General features: G+C 34.4%; 1 protein-coding gene across 3 annotated transcripts in view; it reads right to left on the bottom strand.

Annotated features, from left to right (window-relative positions):
- Positions 1-19284, bottom strand: part of LOC136031297 (serrate RNA effector molecule homolog) — an 88642-nt gene that overhangs the window by 60649 nt on the left and 8709 nt on the right. For all 3 annotated transcript variants that reach the window (XM_065710744.1, XM_065710745.1, XM_065710746.1), the window contains exons 3-7: positions 15014-15106; positions 13456-13632; positions 7686-7752; positions 5964-6084; positions 1363-1462 (exon numbers count right to left, since the gene is read on the bottom strand). In XM_065710744.1, the coding sequence (XP_065566816.1) occupies positions 1363-1462; positions 5964-6084; positions 7686-7752; positions 13456-13632; positions 15014-15106 (558 nt within the window). The remainder of the gene's footprint in view (positions 1-1362; positions 1463-5963; positions 6085-7685; positions 7753-13455; positions 13633-15013; positions 15107-19284) is intronic.

Raw genomic sequence — 19284 nt, 5'->3', positions numbered from 1 at the left:
TACTAATTCAATTATTCAGTAGCCTCAAGTTATTAATAATTATTAAAAACTGCTTCGAACAACTAATCATCATAAAAGGGTTATCGTACAGCACTTGGCAGGCCAAAATAGGTACTAACTTCATTTTTGAATGATTTTGAAAAAAAAAAACTTCGGTTTTCTTAAAATAGAAATACGATCCTTTACAAGTAAAATCTTAAGTACCAAAGTTTCTCTGCATCTATAGAACTTTCTTGTGCAAATCTGCACCAAGGAGAAGCGCCTAACAACACAAGCCGATACTCCCTAGCCCTGATAAAAGTGAACTATGTAAATAAAAACAAGGATACGGGAACAAAACACTCCATGATCCGGCTTTATTCTTTTGAAAAGTAAGAACACCCAAAATTGCTTAAAAGTGCTGTTTCAACTACATTAAGATTACAATATACTTAGTTTTGTATTCGATGGCATTTTTATTGTTTTATTATTACATTTTTTAATACTTTTACATTTATTTCATGGATAAATTAGTATAGCATTGTCTGGAAGTGCAGGGAAATTGCAAAATGTGTATTTTAAGAAGCTTTTTTCTCTTCAAAACCATGCGACGGCAGCAGCATTTAAAATGCTCACATGTCATTCAACTTCTAGGCTATTCACACCTACAGGTAAACGGCAGGTGTGTTGCTTTTTCTTAATTATATAGTTAGTAAACAAATTTAGTATTTTATGATTCAGCTAATCAAGTTCATTATATTCAAGTTCATTACATATGTTCATTAATCACCGTCAAGTTCATTATATTTTTTCTGTCGATAACTCAAGGAATCCTGCAGGCCTAAGATATAACAATAATAACAAAAGTTAAAAAAGTAACATCGGCAAACGACACTTTGTTCAATCATTATTTTAAATCATGATTAGGTTTTACAAAGTAAGCTTATTTAAGTCCCAAGTACAAAAACTGGGAGGCTCAGATATGGAACTGTGCTACGGAATATTCACTGGAAATTTAGAACCCGTAAAGATTTTCAATTTATCAGGCAACATGCGTTAGCAACGATTTGACTGTGCTTTAAAACAGTTTGATACAATAAACGATAGACATGAATACGTAGCAAATCCTCTTTGTCTCCCTTAATTTATTTATCTTTTATAGGATAAAGAATTAGTGTCTTCGAATTTCTTTAGTTTTATTTAATGTTTTTGTTTTTTCCTGCATGGTTTTTCCTCCTTTAAGGTCCTTTTGATAGTTCATTGTTCCTCCCAGTCTTGTTTCTACTACTTATAATCATCGTCTCAGATTCCCTTCTTTTTCTTGACTTTGTAGCAATAAGCGAAATAAATGAATTATGATTAAAAAAAAAATAAAAAACCTACTCGTCTTTTTTGCTCCCAGATTTATCAGTTGCTTCTGGATTGAGTCCTACGGGTTTGGAAACTTCACTCAAGAACTCTTCAATTTCCTCATCAGAGCCACCTAAAAAAACAACAAAAGGAATTACCAAGGTTTCGCGGTCCAGGTCATCCTTGACGTCAGACACAACTCTTATCTGGTATGTTTTCCATACATGTAAACCATGACACTTCCTTACAGATAGCCTAAATGTTTCTACCCAATGCAAAACAAGAAAATAGTTAATTATTTACATTTAATAGCTGACTGAAAGCATTGAGAGACATATATATTAATTACTGAATAATTGAAAGATGTTCTTGTCATACAGACTTTTCATTTCTATTAACACATAACTTCACTTTTCTCAACAAGTTATTGTAACAACAATGAAAATACATAATGCTATCTTTTATCCCATAAATTCAAAAACACACATGGCGAAATAGATGACGTTCCAAATCATAGACTTTGAATAAAGGAAAAAGAGAATGTAATCAAAAATCTACCCGCCAACGTCAAAGTAACTATGTGATTCATAGTTGGGTGTTCAGTGAGAAATCACTCAATTATTCTTAGCCAAAATACTAAGTTTTGTGTGCCTATTTATTGCTTGCTTCGACACTTAAATTGCGAGTTTAGTAATTTGGATATTGCCAGAATTTTCAATTCTGATATGGTGAAACACTATGAATTATGGTTACAGCAGTAGCTGCAACCTAATTAAGAGCGAAACACTGAAAATGGTAGCCGATAGTAGCCAAAAATGCTTAGAAAAGGGGCTAGTGAGAAAAAAATCGACATTAGTAGCTGCTTCAGGAATGGAAACTATTATCTCAATTGGTATAAAAAGTAAAATGTTATTCTGAAACCTATTTAAGGGAATTCCAAAAATAGGCCCCAAAAATGGCGTCGGGTCGAAAGGAAAAATACACCATTGGAATCGGTATTGCCAAAAACCCTGTACAAGGAACACAAAGCACCCTGACTCGAACAACAAGAAAGTCACCATTTTGCATGGGCAGCAGTGATGCGTCCTCTTTTTTATTTTATTTTCCTTCTTCACTCCTAGCAGGACACTGGAACATCATAAAAAAGCTGTTTCTGAGTTTGTTTGAAAGGAAATTGCTAATTCTAGTGCCTTTTGTAATGAACTAAATATAATATTTAATACAAAATACAATTTTTTCGCCTGACTCACAGCGAAGCGGCACAGATTATGCTAAAAGATGACAAAGAGAAGTAAAAGTTTTAGAGCTTGAGGGTTTTAAGGTAAGCAATATGAAAATAGTTTTGAAGGTAGAGAGGGTATTGGTTTCCAAATCATAAAGCAACTAGAGGAAGAGCTTTTTTCTATTAAGAGCTTCGAGCGCCAAAGAAGAAACTCTAGAAGAAATCAAAAGATGGCCTGGAGTAGAGGATGTCGAAATTTGTAAGGACAAAGCAGAAAACAAGTAGGTGGTTTTGATTTATACAAAGAAAGAGATTAGTTTCCCTGGAAAAGTGTCGGGCAGGAAAGCCATAATACATACTTAACAGTGTATCTCAATTCCTAGGCAGTGTTTCAAATGAAAAGATTTGGTCGATATGACTGAAACTTGCTGGGAAATAGAAAATTGCCTGATCTATTCTAAGAATCTCAACTTTAGAAATGGCATAGAAAAGAAAGAACAAAAAAAGAAAAAAAAAATGTTCTAGTTACAATAACGAGCAAATAGCAAAGAGTGAACCTTGTACAAACCCACTGCAAAAAAGCTGCGTTGTTAATAAATTTGGTTATTATTGTTAAAACTAGGGCCCAACCGATATATCGTCCAACCATTATTGGATATCGGACAAAAAAACATCGGTTATCGACGGTATAAATTTTTTTTTTCATGCGCAACTTGTCCGGAAGATGGCACCAAATTTCCTCGGGCAATTTTTGCTTATCCAGTCCTTAGGGGCGGAGCCACCAGCTAAGTCTGACCATGGTGGAGGGAGCAGCAGGTGAATCAAATGAAGTCAAATTGTATTTATTGTCAATACACACCTGGTGAATTCTAAATGTATGGTAACTTTAAGAACGTACATCTTCTACCAAAACAACTAAAAGGAATACAATAAACCATACAGTTCTGCTTAATGAATGTTTAATTTCGTCGGTAAGATCCAAGATTCAATCGGTTAAAGCCATGATATCCAGTCAGAGGCATAGCTAAGGGGAGAGAGGGAGTTGTTAGGTGTGGAGGGGGAGTTCCAAGGGGTCACCGCTGCGTGTCAACACCATGGAAAATTTACCTATTTACCTTGGAAATTTAGCTTGTGTCCACATTTGTCGGCATACTGGACGATTTCATCGACACTCTTTAAATCCCTCCTCCAAACTCAAAACTCTAGCTGCATCCCTGTATCCAGTATTTCTAGCATGGATTCGTCAGTAAGATACCATATCATACGAATGTAAAGCACAGTTATCACAGTAATATGTGAATGACTAAAATTCAAAAGTCACGCTATTGAAATTTCGGTTTTGAATAATTAAGTTGAATAAATATTCTTATTGAATCAGATTTTCACGCATTTGTGTTTATGTAACTAAAACGATTTCTTTTATTATTTTTTTTTCTTATTTATCACTTTGGCAAATATCCACCATTTCGTTTCTGTGCTCAGAAGCTCCTGATCAGAAAAGGTAAAGAAAATCAAACGATTCTTGTAAATAACCTTATTTTTGGAATCCAAAGATAATTACTGAGGCTGTTCTTTGGTGTGTAATCAAATAAAAAAAAAAACAAGTTTTTTTAACTGAAAGTAAGGAGCAACATTAAAACACAAAACGAACAGAAACTATTACGTATATGATGGGGATTCGCCCCCTCGTCAATACCTCGCTCTTTAACCTAAAGTTCAAATTTTTTTCCAATTCTTTTAGAATGACCCCTGAATCACAAAGGTCGTTTAATTAGAATAAATAGCCCGTTGAAAGCACTAAAAATACTTTAGAGCAAAGAGCGAGATTGATCAGGGGGCGTTTCCCTCATATCCGTAAGAATTTCTGTTCGCTCTAAGTTTTAATGTTCCTCCTTACTTTCAGCTGAAAAAACTTGTTTTTTATTTAATTTCTTATCGATTTTTTGAATAATGCTGGGAAAACCGGCACTCACTTCATGAAAAAAAATTCTCTTCCCCCATGAAAAATTCTTCCGTGGAAAGGAGGAATATGTTCAATCAAGAAAACGTTCTTGATTACATTTTAGATATTTTGCATCAATACATCCTTATTTAATGCGTCCTCTCTTAGGGTGTTATATTATTTATATGCTTGTCACACCCCGGGCCATAAAAATGTTTTAAATGCTGAGAGAAGGGCCAAGGACCTTGAAATGATGAAACGTAATATTGTATTTACTTGGATACCAAAAACTCTTCAAGTAAACTACTGTCAACCAGCGTGTGTTCCCCGGGGAGACCCTCCAACAAGGTTGACTTTAGTTCGGCATTGTGTATTGACATGCATGAGAGGTGTAGCATAAGTGGGAGTATTCATAATTCAAATTTGAATTGAAAAGGGAATAATTGTGGGAAAAGTCAAGTCATGGTCAATTATAGAAGAAGCCAAGAGAGATTGTCCAATTAAATGGGCATCAAGTCAAGGTTAATTTTACCCCTTTGATTGTCGTTTTAGTTTAGCCAATGTTGGCACACCTGGTAATGAGCATGCAGAAAAACAGGCTAAGCTTGGCATCATTTCTGGCAGTAGAATTCAGCACTATTACACAATAGAGGAATTCCTGTTTCATTTAGTGCTTACTTAAAAGAGATTATGAAAATATTGCAATTTGTTCCCAAAACCTGTTTTGGGTTTACAGAATTTTAACTTTACCCTAAACATATAACTTACAGAATAGCAGTGACAAATTTCAGGCTGAGAACAGAGCATGCTCAGAAAATGGAAATTACTGTTTAGATGCAGTCGTGTTCGGTCCCTCCTGTGTGTTGTTTACGGTGTACATGATGATCTGCCCAGATTTTAATGTATTGTAGCAAATTCAATAGATAATGGTTGTAATTAAGGAGGCATATATTATTTAACTCAGCACCACTTCTCAAGGTACATTTGGGGCTCAGCTGACAGAAAACTACTGATAAATTTGAAAAAATACCCCAATTTGACGTTTTTATTTCTTCATAGTAATTTCTATTTTCGTTCTTCTTATATTCTGATGCTAATTTCATGGTACCTACATTATTAGTACTAGTCATAGTCTATTTTTAACTTTTTTTTTCGTGCTATTGGAAAGGCATTGGTAGTCTTTCTTTACTGTTCGAGTAGAAGACATGTGCTTGTCGCTTTCAGGAAAGCCGTTTTTTTGTCAATCAATTTTTTTCATATTACGTAGATATAATTTTAAGAGATATTTTCTCAGATATATAGCATAAGTCATATGTGCAGGGGGCAGCACAGCAGCCCAGAAGCACAAATCAACAACGACCTATCATGACATACAGTGGCATACACTGTGAAACTATGATTAGAATTAGCTCACCTTGACGTAAAATGACACTAACAAAATTAATAAAGGTAGAAAAAAAAAGAAAATACCTTCAAGTTTAATAACAAATGCGTCCAGAAACTTGACGATTTTCTCTGACTGATCTGCATCCAATGTGAATCCAGATATTCGGCCTTTTTCGAAAAAGTCTTTAAATGCTTCCACACGTTTCTAAAATACAAAAAATGTTGAAAATCCTCAGATAAAATAAGTACAAAAAGTTGAATAGAAAATAGTGCAATTATTTTTGAAAGCTTGGATACAAACTCAGCATATAGAATTCTAAACCAAAAAGGTAATAGCAATCAGAGAGAGATGTCTAACAAACATTTTGATCCCATATTACGTCAAATAAACTAATGTGTGGCTTAAATTAAGTCTAAAGCTATGTAACACGATCTAAGAAATCAACGAACTGGTTTTATAGAATATTTTCCAATTCTTTGCTTCATATAAAATAACTCTTGTGCCAAGCATCAAAATAAAAATATTTTTTAACTCCTGGATTTTTTTTTTATCATTCTTCATTTGATTGTTCAAAAATTATGAAATTTTAGGGTATTTCCATACTTTCGTCAGTGTTACCACGTTGAACCGTGAAAATAAGTTGGAAACACGAATTATCGAAATTTTACAACAACCATCATCATCACTAACTACAAAACAATCAGAGAACGCCATTGCAGATGTTTAAAGTCCTTATACGCAAATATTTGGAGGGAGGGAAATGCCTCAAAGGGTGCATTTTAATGCCAAAGCATTCCAACTCTCATTGATCCTTCAGATAAATACGGAATTAGTTCTAAGGGAGAAACGAGGGGAGGGTGGAGATTGAAAATAATATATAATATTTTCAGTGGATTTTATTTGGGAGATCTATTTTTTCAGAGGGGATGGGGTACAAAAGAACGTAAAAAAAATGCACCGAAATTGATATCTCCTCTTGATTTTTGGGAATATTTCTGTTCTACGCTGTTATTATAAAAGTAAAGAGTAACATTAAACCCCAAAACGAGCAGAACTTACTCTGCATACGAAGGGAACTACCCCTTCCTTATCCCCACATCAAGGTCGCAGAAACTTTGGAAGGTGCTCATTACATCAGGAATTGAGAGTTCTAGTTCCTTTTTATGTTTCGAAAGCGATTGGAGATCAACCAGCAGCGGGAGGAGCTGGGATAAACACCAGGCATAAATGTCCGGCAATAAACGCCGGAAACAATTACGGAATATACAGAAAATATACGCAAAATGTAAAAAAACAAAAAAAAAAACAAAGAAGATTCAAAAGAAACCTCCAAATTTTAGTAAAAAAATCTTTTAAAGTTTTCATTTTTTTCTTTAACTAAAGGTTTGGCCAGAGGAACCTAAGATCTGGCGCAGGCGTTTACCCCCATCCCTCTGAAAAATTCCCCCATGCGCAAAATTGATTAGCCAAAGAGAAAAGTACAAAATAGGTACCTCCCAATGTCGATCAGATTTCATAAGGGATAACAAGGGTCAGATATCAAAACAAATTTTGGGACATGGGCTGGTTTGTCTCCAATGACTTTCAACTTATAAAGAAAGGACTAGAACTCTCAAAAAATGTCCGTAAGTTTCCCAATAGCAAACACTATCTGTAAGCAACTGGATTAGTTCTGTAATTTCTGTATTTACATCTGGACTGTAATACCTGGGCATGAAAGCAAATACTTCTGATTGTGAAGACTGTATTTTTTCTTATTAAAAAAAAAAAAACAACAAACAAATAAAAACAAATAAAAAACCTACATTTAAATTTGCCAATTGTTCCTCTTTTCTCTTGACACTTTCTTCGGGATGGTAACGTATTTTAAACCTAAATAAATAAATAAAATATATAGATAAATATACTCACATAATCCATCACTTCAATACTATAAATGAAAAAAAAATGCAACCTGAAAACTAAGATTGTACTACTGCACCGCAAGTAATCTTACCTTCCCTAAATGTGATCTAGTACCACCTATCGTTAATTTTAGCAAAACCTTACCCAAGCACAGGTTCCAAAAATAAGGAATAAAAAAAGTGTCTGTAAAAGTAAAAAATGAACAGAGACCATGTGAGCTCAAATACGAACTACATTAGTTTAGTAAACTACTCTCGTTTTGTTTTTGACCCGTTTACGAAATTTTAAGCTCAATTTCTAATGAGCAATTTAGAAAAAAAACGGTTAATTTGGTTATTTCACTGTAGCGACTCCTGTAAAATGTGACGTAAGTATCACACTTTAAGCACCGAGAGTAAATATTCGTAATTATTGGATAAGCATCCCAGAGACGCTGAATCACGCTTTTTAGTGGAGCTCAATTAATCTCAACTGACACGATGGTGCCAATTCAGGTTATATTCAGGGGAAAATACCCCTCTTTGATATTTTCATTTAATTTTTTTTTTAAATGACAAGTTCGCTCCTCTAGATCTGAAATATACATTTTACCCCCGGCCCACTAGATTTTCGTGACTTGACACCACAGACTGAAAAACTAGCCGTCGGTTTTATTTTTTGTATTTTAAAATTATTAGTAGTGATTAAAGACCTTAGAACTGAAAATACATGAAGCACATTGCTATAGACAAGATGGTTATATGGGAATTACTCCATGGGAATTACACTAATAGGGAATTATGTTAGTAATACTCCATAAATTATTCGTATTGAAAATAAGTCAAAATGAATTTGTCCATAATGGATATATATATGAGCAGAATATCGAAGAAAATGTCAACCTTTCGCACTAGGATATTTTCTGCCCCCGAAAAATATATTAAACCTAAATAGTGAAGTAGTGAAGGAAACTGACTTTTACACAAACAACTTTTGTTGAAGTCAAAATAGCAAATTATTCACTTTAAGTAAATTATAGTGCAAGTATCCGGTTGTCAAAATGACGAAATTTAATTAAAACATAAGGCAGCTTTTTACTTTGTCGACATAACAGTTTAATACTGGCTCTCAGTCCAGTTTACAATATATTTTTAAGACTCAGGGCTGACACTCTAGGTTCTCATTTTCAAAGTTGAAACTTTTTTTTAGCAAATTGCCCAAAAAAGCGGCAAGAATTCCTCAGTTACAATTCCTACGTTACTAATACTCCATAAAACAATATCCCGAAACTAGCGCATTTGAATTTTTTTTTTATTTCTCGCCTAAAAATCACTTTTTGAGGCGTCAGATCCTCTTAAACGTAGCCTCTCTCAGGGTCTTACAGTGTGTTTTTAATACCCTGGCAAAAATCAAAAGAAATACCAAAACAACACCAACACACAACGAAACTCCAAACTGTCTTAAATGTATACGTCAAGACACTCCCCCCCCCCACTTAATCACATATGAAACTTCCTTTTAATGCTGCTTTTTACTAATAGCTTTTGAAATTTGTGGTTTTAAATGTAATAGTGATGCCACAAGCTTTCAGAAATTACAATGAGGTGGAAGGGGCAGGTCTAAACTTCCCACGCATGGTAGAAACAAATATATTCCTCGCTGTTGCATTTTATTTTCATTTGTCCATTTCCCACGTTTTGGATGAACAAATACATATTTTCGTACAACTCAGTCCCTTAAATGCCCATTAAAGAAAAAAAAAAACATTCTTAATAAACAACTCCAATTAGGAATATAATATAATTGCAGCCATTTTGTCACCTGCAAACACCTATAACACAAAGAATCAAAAACATAGTTGATGGTATTTTAGCTACCCGCCTCATTTTCTATGTTTATCAGTATATCCCTTAGAAGCAGCAGGTATGTAGCCAAGCTATGATTTTTGCGAAATTGAAATACAAAATTTGAAAGGGAGGCAAGATAATTCAAACTAAATAGAAAAAAGAAAATTCCTAGAATCCATAACTTTACCTTGATGAAATCAGGCTTCACAAATTTAGTAGAGCAGAAGCACGAGAATCCCTGCATTGCGCGCAAGGGATCTCTGATATCAATTACAATTAATTAATCACACAAACAAAAAAAACTTTGTGTATCACAATTTTAATTTGTCTCACTTAAATCACCAGCAAGATATGGTTCACAAGCAAAAGGTATTCCTAGTGGGAAAGAATATAATTAGTAAAACCAGACAGGTTTTATTTCCTGCGAGAATCAAATTAAATTAAATAATGGAAAACTATCATAAAAAATCCTGGTTGTCCAAAACCAAACACATTCGATACAAAAGACATGTTTTTAAGTTGCCAGTTTCTGTAAACTAGTTTCTTGATACACCTTGAACAAATAGAAGACATTTAGGAGTTTTTAAGACTTGTCAAATCAACAGTCTAGCTAATAAAAACACTTGCTAGCCCCTACATAGACAATGTGTTTTGATTTTGGACAGACAATCTAGACCTACTCGGCATGGCCATATCAAAGAATGTCTTTTGAGGGGGGGGGGACATAAGCAAATGAGTAATGTGTCTCAGGCCCTTAAAGTCTCATGATTTCCCCATTATTACCGATTATGTTCCCGTAATTTGCCTCTTTTTTTTTGGACTCCCCATTGAGTCCATTCAATGGGGAGTCAGAGCTTTTAGTGGCTATTTCAAAAGGTGAAGTAAGAAGATATGGCCAAAATATATAGAAACTTAACAAGAGAGAATATTTTAGTAGTTTAACAAAGATCTACTTACAGCCAAAGTTATCAGTACCACCGAAAATGCAGAACTTTCAAGTAGAACTAGAAAATCCCCCACAGCAAAATTTTAATTTGTTGAAACATGAATTTTCAACTATTGGTCTAGGTTTATTTGGATTCAAGCTTCTATTCAAAAACAAAGGAGATCTACTTATAGTTTACTTATAGATCTACTTATAGGAAAATATAGCCATTGTGCCGTTTTGTCAGAAGTGGTGCTTTTACCGTTAGCCTAATGGAAAGTAAAAGTAAAAAAGGGATAAAAATACGAATAGATTCTTACCTAAGTTTTATAACTAATTTTGATTTTACCAAGTAACATTAGACGGTCTCGGTTACTTTCTTTTTAACTTGATTCCTTTCTTATTTTCTTTTTTGAATTCTATTTTCTCTGATTCCTTTCTTTTACAATTCTATTAAATCCCCTTCCTTCAGCTATTAGCCTTTTAGGATAACCACAATTGAAAAATATAAAATCAACTCCATAAAGGACTATACTTTCACTGACAGTAGTATCAACTATCATTTACTTCTAGTTAAAGCAATACAAAATTTTCGTCTATTTTGTATACATTATCAGGGGTTTCTTATCTCTTTAAGTGGGATCTATTGGATGACCGTTAATGAAGAATTAACCGGCCTGAATTGTCTTAATCAACACTGCTTGGTATATCTTAAGTTAGATTCCAGATGTTTCCTTTCCTTGTAAATATAATAAAAGCGTCTGTTAGCGTGTATATTACCAATCTTGTGATTTAATTATGTCAAACGTTCTTGTGTCACCCCCCTCCTTCTCAGGTACTAAGGGAGATTAAATGCTAATTATTCAATCAGCATTCTGAAGAGAATGGAACTTCTAAATTAGGTAGTACACAGGAATTTATTTCAGAAGGGTAAACATTATAAGGACACAAATCAAAAAACCCTAAAATTGCAATAAGCTCTGTTTAACGCAGGAATAATGTTAAAAATACTAATTTGGAAGGATGGAACACTTGGTTAAGACTTTAGGACTATTAAACTACATGATGGTGACATTTTATTTTTATTTTTTCATTGTTTGCAAATGGTTTTGCCGTTCAAAGTAGAAATAAGCGTTACAGCAAAAATTAGTTTTCACTTTTTGTACTTTGAGATAACAACGTAATAGGGAAAATAATGGTTTTTGAATGACAGAAATTAAAAAGTAAAGATATGGTGGTATCCAAGTCAGAATTAATTGATGCATCTGGGCTGATAAACGTATACAATTTGGAGAAATACAAAGCAGTTTAGGAGGTATGTACAAAGTGCGAAGCTTTTGGAGGGTCATGTAACAATTTTGTCCCCATAACTGCAATAACGGAGCTTGCTGAAAAACTACCCCACGGTGCATATAAGTATGTGCGACTAAGGGCATAGTGGGCAAGCCCACAGTGCCCTTGCTCGTTTGATGTATTTATTCTATTCTTCTTTTTTGTGGTTGATTTTCCTGTTTGAAATGTTTGTTTCTTTTTCTTTGCAACTCCGCTTTTTTAGGCGGTTATACATGAATTATAAACTAACCTTGAAAGTCAAACAAATTAGAACACTAATGCTAATTAAAACTAATCGGGAATTATGATCTAGTTTTCAGGACTTGGAACCAAATCCTAGAGTTCGCCGAATCGAGTAATTTTAACGAAAAACAATATAAAAAAAGGGACTATGGTCTATTCTGGAAAGCAGTTGAGTTAAGTGAGTGAAACTCACTGGAATGGATCCAAAGCCTCAGTGATTCCTCGAGAAAGTATTTTGAAGTCCCTATCTCCATCTCTTCCTCCTGTAAAGGGCACTGACCTTTTAAAATCTTTGTGTTGCAAAAGTGAAACCTGGAGAAATAGATCTATTCTCAAATGAGGCACAATAAAATTTAATTGAACCTCATAAATTTACTTGATGTTAATTTATACGGTTTTACAGATCTGTAAATCTGTTACTTATATTTACAGAAAACCTTTGATATGGCCTAAATCCTGCTGAAACAATTGGAATTGCATTTCAAAAACTAGTGGGAATGAAAAAGAGACCGAAGCCCAAAATTAAGGCAAAATGTTGATTGTCCAAATTCAGACAGATCTAGAATGCAATCTTCTAAGCCCTAGAAATAAGGAAAAGGTTGAGATAGTAGCTTGAAAATACCTTCCCAGGGTATATTTTAGGCCCTGGGTTCATTCCTGAAGGTTTGATTTAACTAACTTAACAACTTTCCAAGAAGACCCTCAACTTGAATTCAATCGAAAAAAAATGTCATTTGCGTAACTTATTTGACCTCCTTTAAGTTGTGTTCGGCTCGCCTAGAATACGAATCCCTTGCCTAAAAAACATACTTCTGGCAGAGGGCTTCCCTTTTTTGTGATAAAACCGTAGAATTTTTTTTACAAACTAAATTACCATATTTGTACTAATTTAAATTATGTACTTGTTTTAATTTTAAAAAACAAAAATTTAAGTTAAAATTTTCGTCTTAAATGTCTTTTAACAACAAAAACTACATTTAGACAGCGACCCTGTTTTAGCACTAGGGTAACAATACATTAATTTATTTTTTATATGACTTTATAAAGTAATGGTTTGTTCATTTCTTTACTCGAGTTTTCCACAAGAGAAATATTTCTTCATTTTCTGTCTTGCGACAAGCTACTTCTGGCCACATAACATATCAACAGCTATGGGAGAAAAAATTTCTCAGTAATTCAGTTGTTGTTTTTTTTTTTTCAATTCTTGTTTAGCCCATTCATTAAGGGAAAAAACTATATTAGAAGAAGCCTGGCCAATTAGAATGGGAAAAATTATGAGAATTTAAAAAATCTAACACAAAATAAATACTAGCTAACTTAGGCATTAAAATAAAAAGATTTTACCATTCTTCGTCTTTGTGGGCGACAAAAAATTCATTTATCTGCTGCCTTCTGAATTCCAACTTATAGTCAGCATATTTGGTAATAGCTTCTTCATCAGAAATACTGTCGTCTTGAGCAGCCAAAAAAGCTTTAAAAGACATCATCGGAGGTTGTGTTGGAGTGTCGTCATTAGCAGTTCTACAGGGAAAGAAAAATCTTAGAAACTGCACAGTGTCAGCAAGGATAATGACATGCAACATACAAGGAAACAAATGGCTATGAGATTTGGTCTATGGGAGGGGCTAAACCATGAAACGGTTTCCTTAAGGCAGGAAGTTTTAGCCCAGAAAAACAAGAAGGAAAAACAGCAGTAAAAAGAGGGAGAAAGGGCAAGCTGTGTCATGGAGCGTTACTGGTGGCCTGTGACATACATTAATAGCATTTGGGCAATGCATTGGTCAAACAAAGTACACTAAAATACAAAACATCTATATCAACATGAACCACTACTTTGTTCTGATTTTAAGCATCTTTGGAGGAGTTGACTATGACATTTGTGTTTTTGGGGAGGAGGGGGGGGGGGCAATTACTATTCCACGGACTACAAAAAATACATATATGAAGTCTCTGCTTTAAATGGGTTTTTTTCACGATTTTTTTTTTACCTGGCCCAGACGCATTGTGGGCCCTGAGCTCCAAAAGGCACATTTTTTCGACCATTATGATTGAAATAGCAATACTAAACTTTTAATATGATGTCATTGGGTCACAGGATCCAGAGGTAAATGGCGCGATGAACCAATTAGTTACCATCCGATTGGAATCGTCCTTTGAAGAAGGCACAAAAATTTATAACTTGCAATCAAATGAGGCCTTTCTTCATAAGAAACCATCCTTTCTGTATGGTAGGGCCAGGGAGGCTTACAATCAACACTGAGAAACCAGTAAGTAATGGCATTTAAGAATAAAAAAAAGTTAGCTATGTAAGCTCTGACTATAGGAAAAAGGATATTAAAGTCTTTTGTTTGTTTTTTATTATAGAAACTTTGAAAATAGAGACTTTGAATATGTAAAACTTTAATTACTTATGAAGCTGATTGACATTAAACAACAAAATGGAAAACACGCATAAATGAAATGACAAACGAAGAAAGAATAATAATAGAGAAATAATAAAGGGGAAAGAATAAAGGAGACGTTCAGTCCTTTTTGGGCCTAGGCCCAAACTTATCAAAGGAACACTTTGCATTTGTCTGCAGGACTTGATAAAGGAATTATTTAGAATGAACACATCATGAGAAAGGTAAAAATAACAAGATTTAGTTTCCACTTTTCGTCTCTAAATATTGCTAAGGAAATGGTATAAAACGGGGCACAATTTCTATTAGTTTTTTTTTAATTATTAGGTGATGCACATATTGATCTTTGCATTTACTTCTTGATTCAAGTGCAGTTTTCTACCTGAAAATTTTATGGGCGACAGTTAATATTTATGCTACATGTACGTAAAGGCATGTGTTCTTTGTGTGCATAGATTACAGTATATAAATGTTCAAAACAAGGTAATTTTAAAACTTACGATCTAGACGTAGAACTTTGGAAGGAAGACGAATATGATTCTTGACCATAAGAGCTAAAACCGGAAGATCCATAATCGTGGCGACGATCGTCCCTTAAAAATTAATATAAATACGTTAATAGAAATTTAATAGGTGAATAGATAAAACAAATATAATTAGAAATGCAGGAAACAGGAATATGTGCAGGAGTTTATTTCAAAGATGCCGAATTTAAGGAGGGGGAGGGAGGTGAAAGTAATTCCGTGGGAAAAACAACAAAAAGTCAATAAAAGAATTTTCTGAGCAGAGTGAACAAAACAACAGATACCCCTTGTTCAAGCATAGGCGGCATTCAATGAACAAGAGCTTTGAACTGATAATATTACTATATATATATATATATATATATATATATATATATATATATATATATATATAGAAAAAAATAATGTAAAGCCATCATAGATACTTGTGCTAAATCAAATATAAATATTTACGTGCAAAGCAAAGAAGAGCACGCAAAGAAGAAGAATATTAGAGGAATCGAATGCCGAAGGACCCTACTTCAGGGCTCCTATCAGGCATATTCAAACTCAAAGCAAGAACATGTTCTCGATGAAGTCTAACATGCCAACCATTCGTAAAATATTTTAGCTATTTAAATTTTGTACCTTGCCCAAATAGCCTTAATTTAGAACCACCAAGCCAAGAAACCTTAGACAGCAAGTCCACAAGCACCAAATATCAACACTGGTGAAATTTAAAAAATATGAAAGGGGGAGGGAGACTGACCCCTGCTGTCATCGATTCACTTTTAATAGTAATTAACCATCTTCCCTTATACCCAGGGTATTTTCTGTCCATTTTGTTTTAACATTATTCCTTATCTGCATCTGCTCTGCATTTAAATTCAGCTAGCTTTTTTTTATTTTCATGTAAATATAATTATCCTTAGGTGGCAGGAACACGGGCCCAAGAACCCTACTAAGGGCGCTCCTATTATAGAGATTGGGTCTTCGCATTACTCTGATTGCCCTGTCTTGATTTTGTATATTTACATTACACCATGAGCCTCAAATTTGTTACCAGCAAGCCCAGACATTCTTGCATATCATCGTTTAAGAACCTAGAAAACGGGTGGGGGAAGGGGAAGATTTTTCTTTATTCGATTGGTGCATACCCTGGGGTTGCTTCTCGGGGCACTTTTTGACAGTCCAAAAAAATGGGTATCTTAAATCTTAATCCGTAAGGCACATGGTAAACTGAAGGAGTGGCAGGTCTCCAAAAAAGTTTCCGCTGGCTCCGAAAGAGGAGACTGGAGGCTATGAGTTGTAATCAAGAGCCTCTCTCCCGTTTCTACAACTATCCGTTCATTTATCGAGAGATCAGAAAATAAAGTGCATTGCTTTTTACTAAATCAGCACTACTGCATTCACTAAAGTTCATTGAAAAGAATTTAAAAAAAATTAAAACCTTAAACAAGCAGACGTAAAGTAAACAACAAGTTGTGAAAAAAGTGACGTGTCCCCTTTTTTGGCCTCACACAAACACAAAAACATCAAAACGAGTTGTGTGACATTTAAGCAATCATTCACAAAATTTTGTGAACTTTGGTGATGTCCTCACCAACTTCCTAATTCTTCAGCATGAGAAGGGATGAGTTTGGTGAAAGACAAAAAGCCCAGAGTACTAATACCTTACCTTCCTATTAGCAGAAATTACATCTTTTATCACTAGAAAAATAAAACCTTGATACTTTAATGACCGAAAACAGGTTAAATAATTCGTAAGTTTCACTAATGCTATTCAAAAAAAAAAAAAATGCAGGCACTATCTCTCTCACTTGTCTTATTTAAAGTAAAGTATTTTTGTTATCATTATCATTATTTATGGAAAAACCCATCTTCATACAAAAAGAAAATGATGGAGCATGGCAAAAAAAAGCAAAAAAAAAAGCGAAACTCAAGCAAAAGCGCACTATAAAACTATGACAATAAAGTTGTGTAGAAAAAGTTGGTTCCAATTTTGTTTTGAAATCTTTCGGTTTAGTTTGTCTCAAAGTTTAGCAGCAGCTATAGTAGGATCTGCCATATAAAGGCTATTGAGCTCTGAACTGCTTGTCCATTTTTGTTTTCAAATACAAGCAAAGAGCAACCCTAAAACTCAAAATGGGCAAAACTTAACGTTAAGAGTGAAATTCTATCCCTTGGGCCCCTAGTCATACAGTGAAACTGTTGCTTCTATTTTACTGAGAACAAAACCTTTTTGGATACCTTTGTGGATAACACGAAAACAGTAATACTTTGGGGAAAATTAAAAAAATATATAGATATAAAATAACTGTCGGTTTATCATTTGTTATATTGGAATAAATATTCAGAAATCAAATGGGTAATTTAAAGACCACTGCTGGTATCAACTAGCCTTGAAGGGTAATTAGCCCCATCTTTTCAAAACGTTAGGTTATTTCTTTTATTTATTAAAAAAAATTATTTTATTGTTTTTTATTATTCTTTGATTAACCTGTAATTTAAAGGCATTTCTAATGTAGTAGTCCAAAAGAAGATTGTTTTAGACTACAAGTGCTGTCTTTTTAGAAATTAAATTTTAAAAAATCAAGTTTTTTTTAACTGCAAGTAAGGAGCGACATTAAAACTTAAAACGAACAGAAATTACTCCGTATATGAAAGGGGTTGTCCCCTCATCAACGCCCCACTCTTTACGCTAAAGTTTGACTCTTTCTCTCAACTCTACTTTTTAAAACAGTAAAAAACTTCAGCGTAAAGAACGAGGCGTTGAGGAGGGGACAACCCCTTTCATATACGGAGTAATTTCTGTTCGTTTTAAGTTTTAATGTCGCCCCTTACTCGCAGTTAAAAAAACTTGTTTTTTTTTATTTAATTTCTGAACGTTTTTGAATTAATACATGTTTTGATTTTGGCTTTCTGCACACGAATAATTAAAACAAAATTTGCATATTATTATTTTTTTTGGCTAAATGGCTTTCTCATAGTTTTGATCGGACAATTTTGAGAAAAAAAGGAGCGGGGAGGGAGGACTAGTTACCCTCCGATTTTTTGCTTACTTAAAAAGGCAATTAGAACTTTAAATTTTTTACGAACCTTTTTATTGGTAAAAATATACGTAACTTACGAATTAACCTACGTAATGAACTTCTATATTCGTATGTGTTTACTTCATATATGAGGGGGTTAGCCCCCTCGTCAATACCTCAGTCTTTACACTGAAGCTTAGATGTTGTCCCTAGTCCTTAAGAATGACCCGTGAATCACAAAGGCCATAGAATAAATAGTTGAAATTACTTTAGCGTAAAAAGCGAGGCATAAGGAGGAGGTGCACCTTTAGCATGTTTAATAATTTCTGTTCGTTTTAAGTTTGAATACTGCTCCTTATTTTCAGTTGAAAAAACTTTTTCATATTTATTTTTCATTTTTTAAATGCTAGAAAATCCAGCACCCCCTTCATGGAAATTCTCTTCCCCCATGACAAATTCCTCCATGGAAAGTTCCCCCCACATAATGGACTGTGGGGGAGTAAGTCGTCCCCCAAAGACTCAGGTTTTTGACTATGCTGAATAAAATGGCTTTCTCAGAATTTTGATCCGGTGACTTTGGGAAAAAAATGAGCGTGGGAGGGGATCCCTTTGCTGCCCAAGAAGTGAATAAATACAACCAGCAAACAAGAAACCAGCCAGTTATCCCCTCAGAAATAGCTCCAAACATAACCCCTTTCCCCAACATAAAGCATGCTTGAGACGTTGTGGACACCAAAAACATCTAGCACCCCACAAAAATCTCCAAGATTGGCCAGATTCTCTTCACTGTTCCCTGCGCCAGCTCCAGCAACAGCAATAGGCAAGCATGACCCACAAGCCTACGAGGTATCAAGCAACACCTCAAGCCATTAGCTTATGGCTTCACTAGCATCAGCCACAAACCAGGCTACAGAATCAATCCCCATCACCACAGCCAAGGCAATCACCAACCTCATAGCCCACACCATGGCAAGAACCTTCCTCTCCTAGGCTAAAATGCCCCAAGGACTAAAAGCAGTAATCATGAGAGAACTAACAACAAAATACTTCTCTAAAAGCCTAGTAGAGACTGAAAAGCTAGATCTGATCACCATCAGGCTTACCACTATATGGCCAACACATAAGGACTAAATTCACAACCATCCCTTACAAAACCAGAGCAAAACAACACTAACCTCCAATGGAACACACGCTCACTATCAAAAGAGAAGGTGGACTAGCTGTTTGTGTACACTA

The sequence above is a fragment of the Artemia franciscana genome, chromosome 9, assembly GCF_032884065.1.
Source record: "Artemia franciscana chromosome 9, ASM3288406v1, whole genome shotgun sequence".
NCBI lineage: Eukaryota > Metazoa > Arthropoda > Branchiopoda > Anostraca > Artemiidae > Artemia > Artemia franciscana.
The sequence above is the reverse complement of the archived record's forward strand: the minus strand, read 5'-3'. Positions and strand labels throughout refer to the sequence as shown.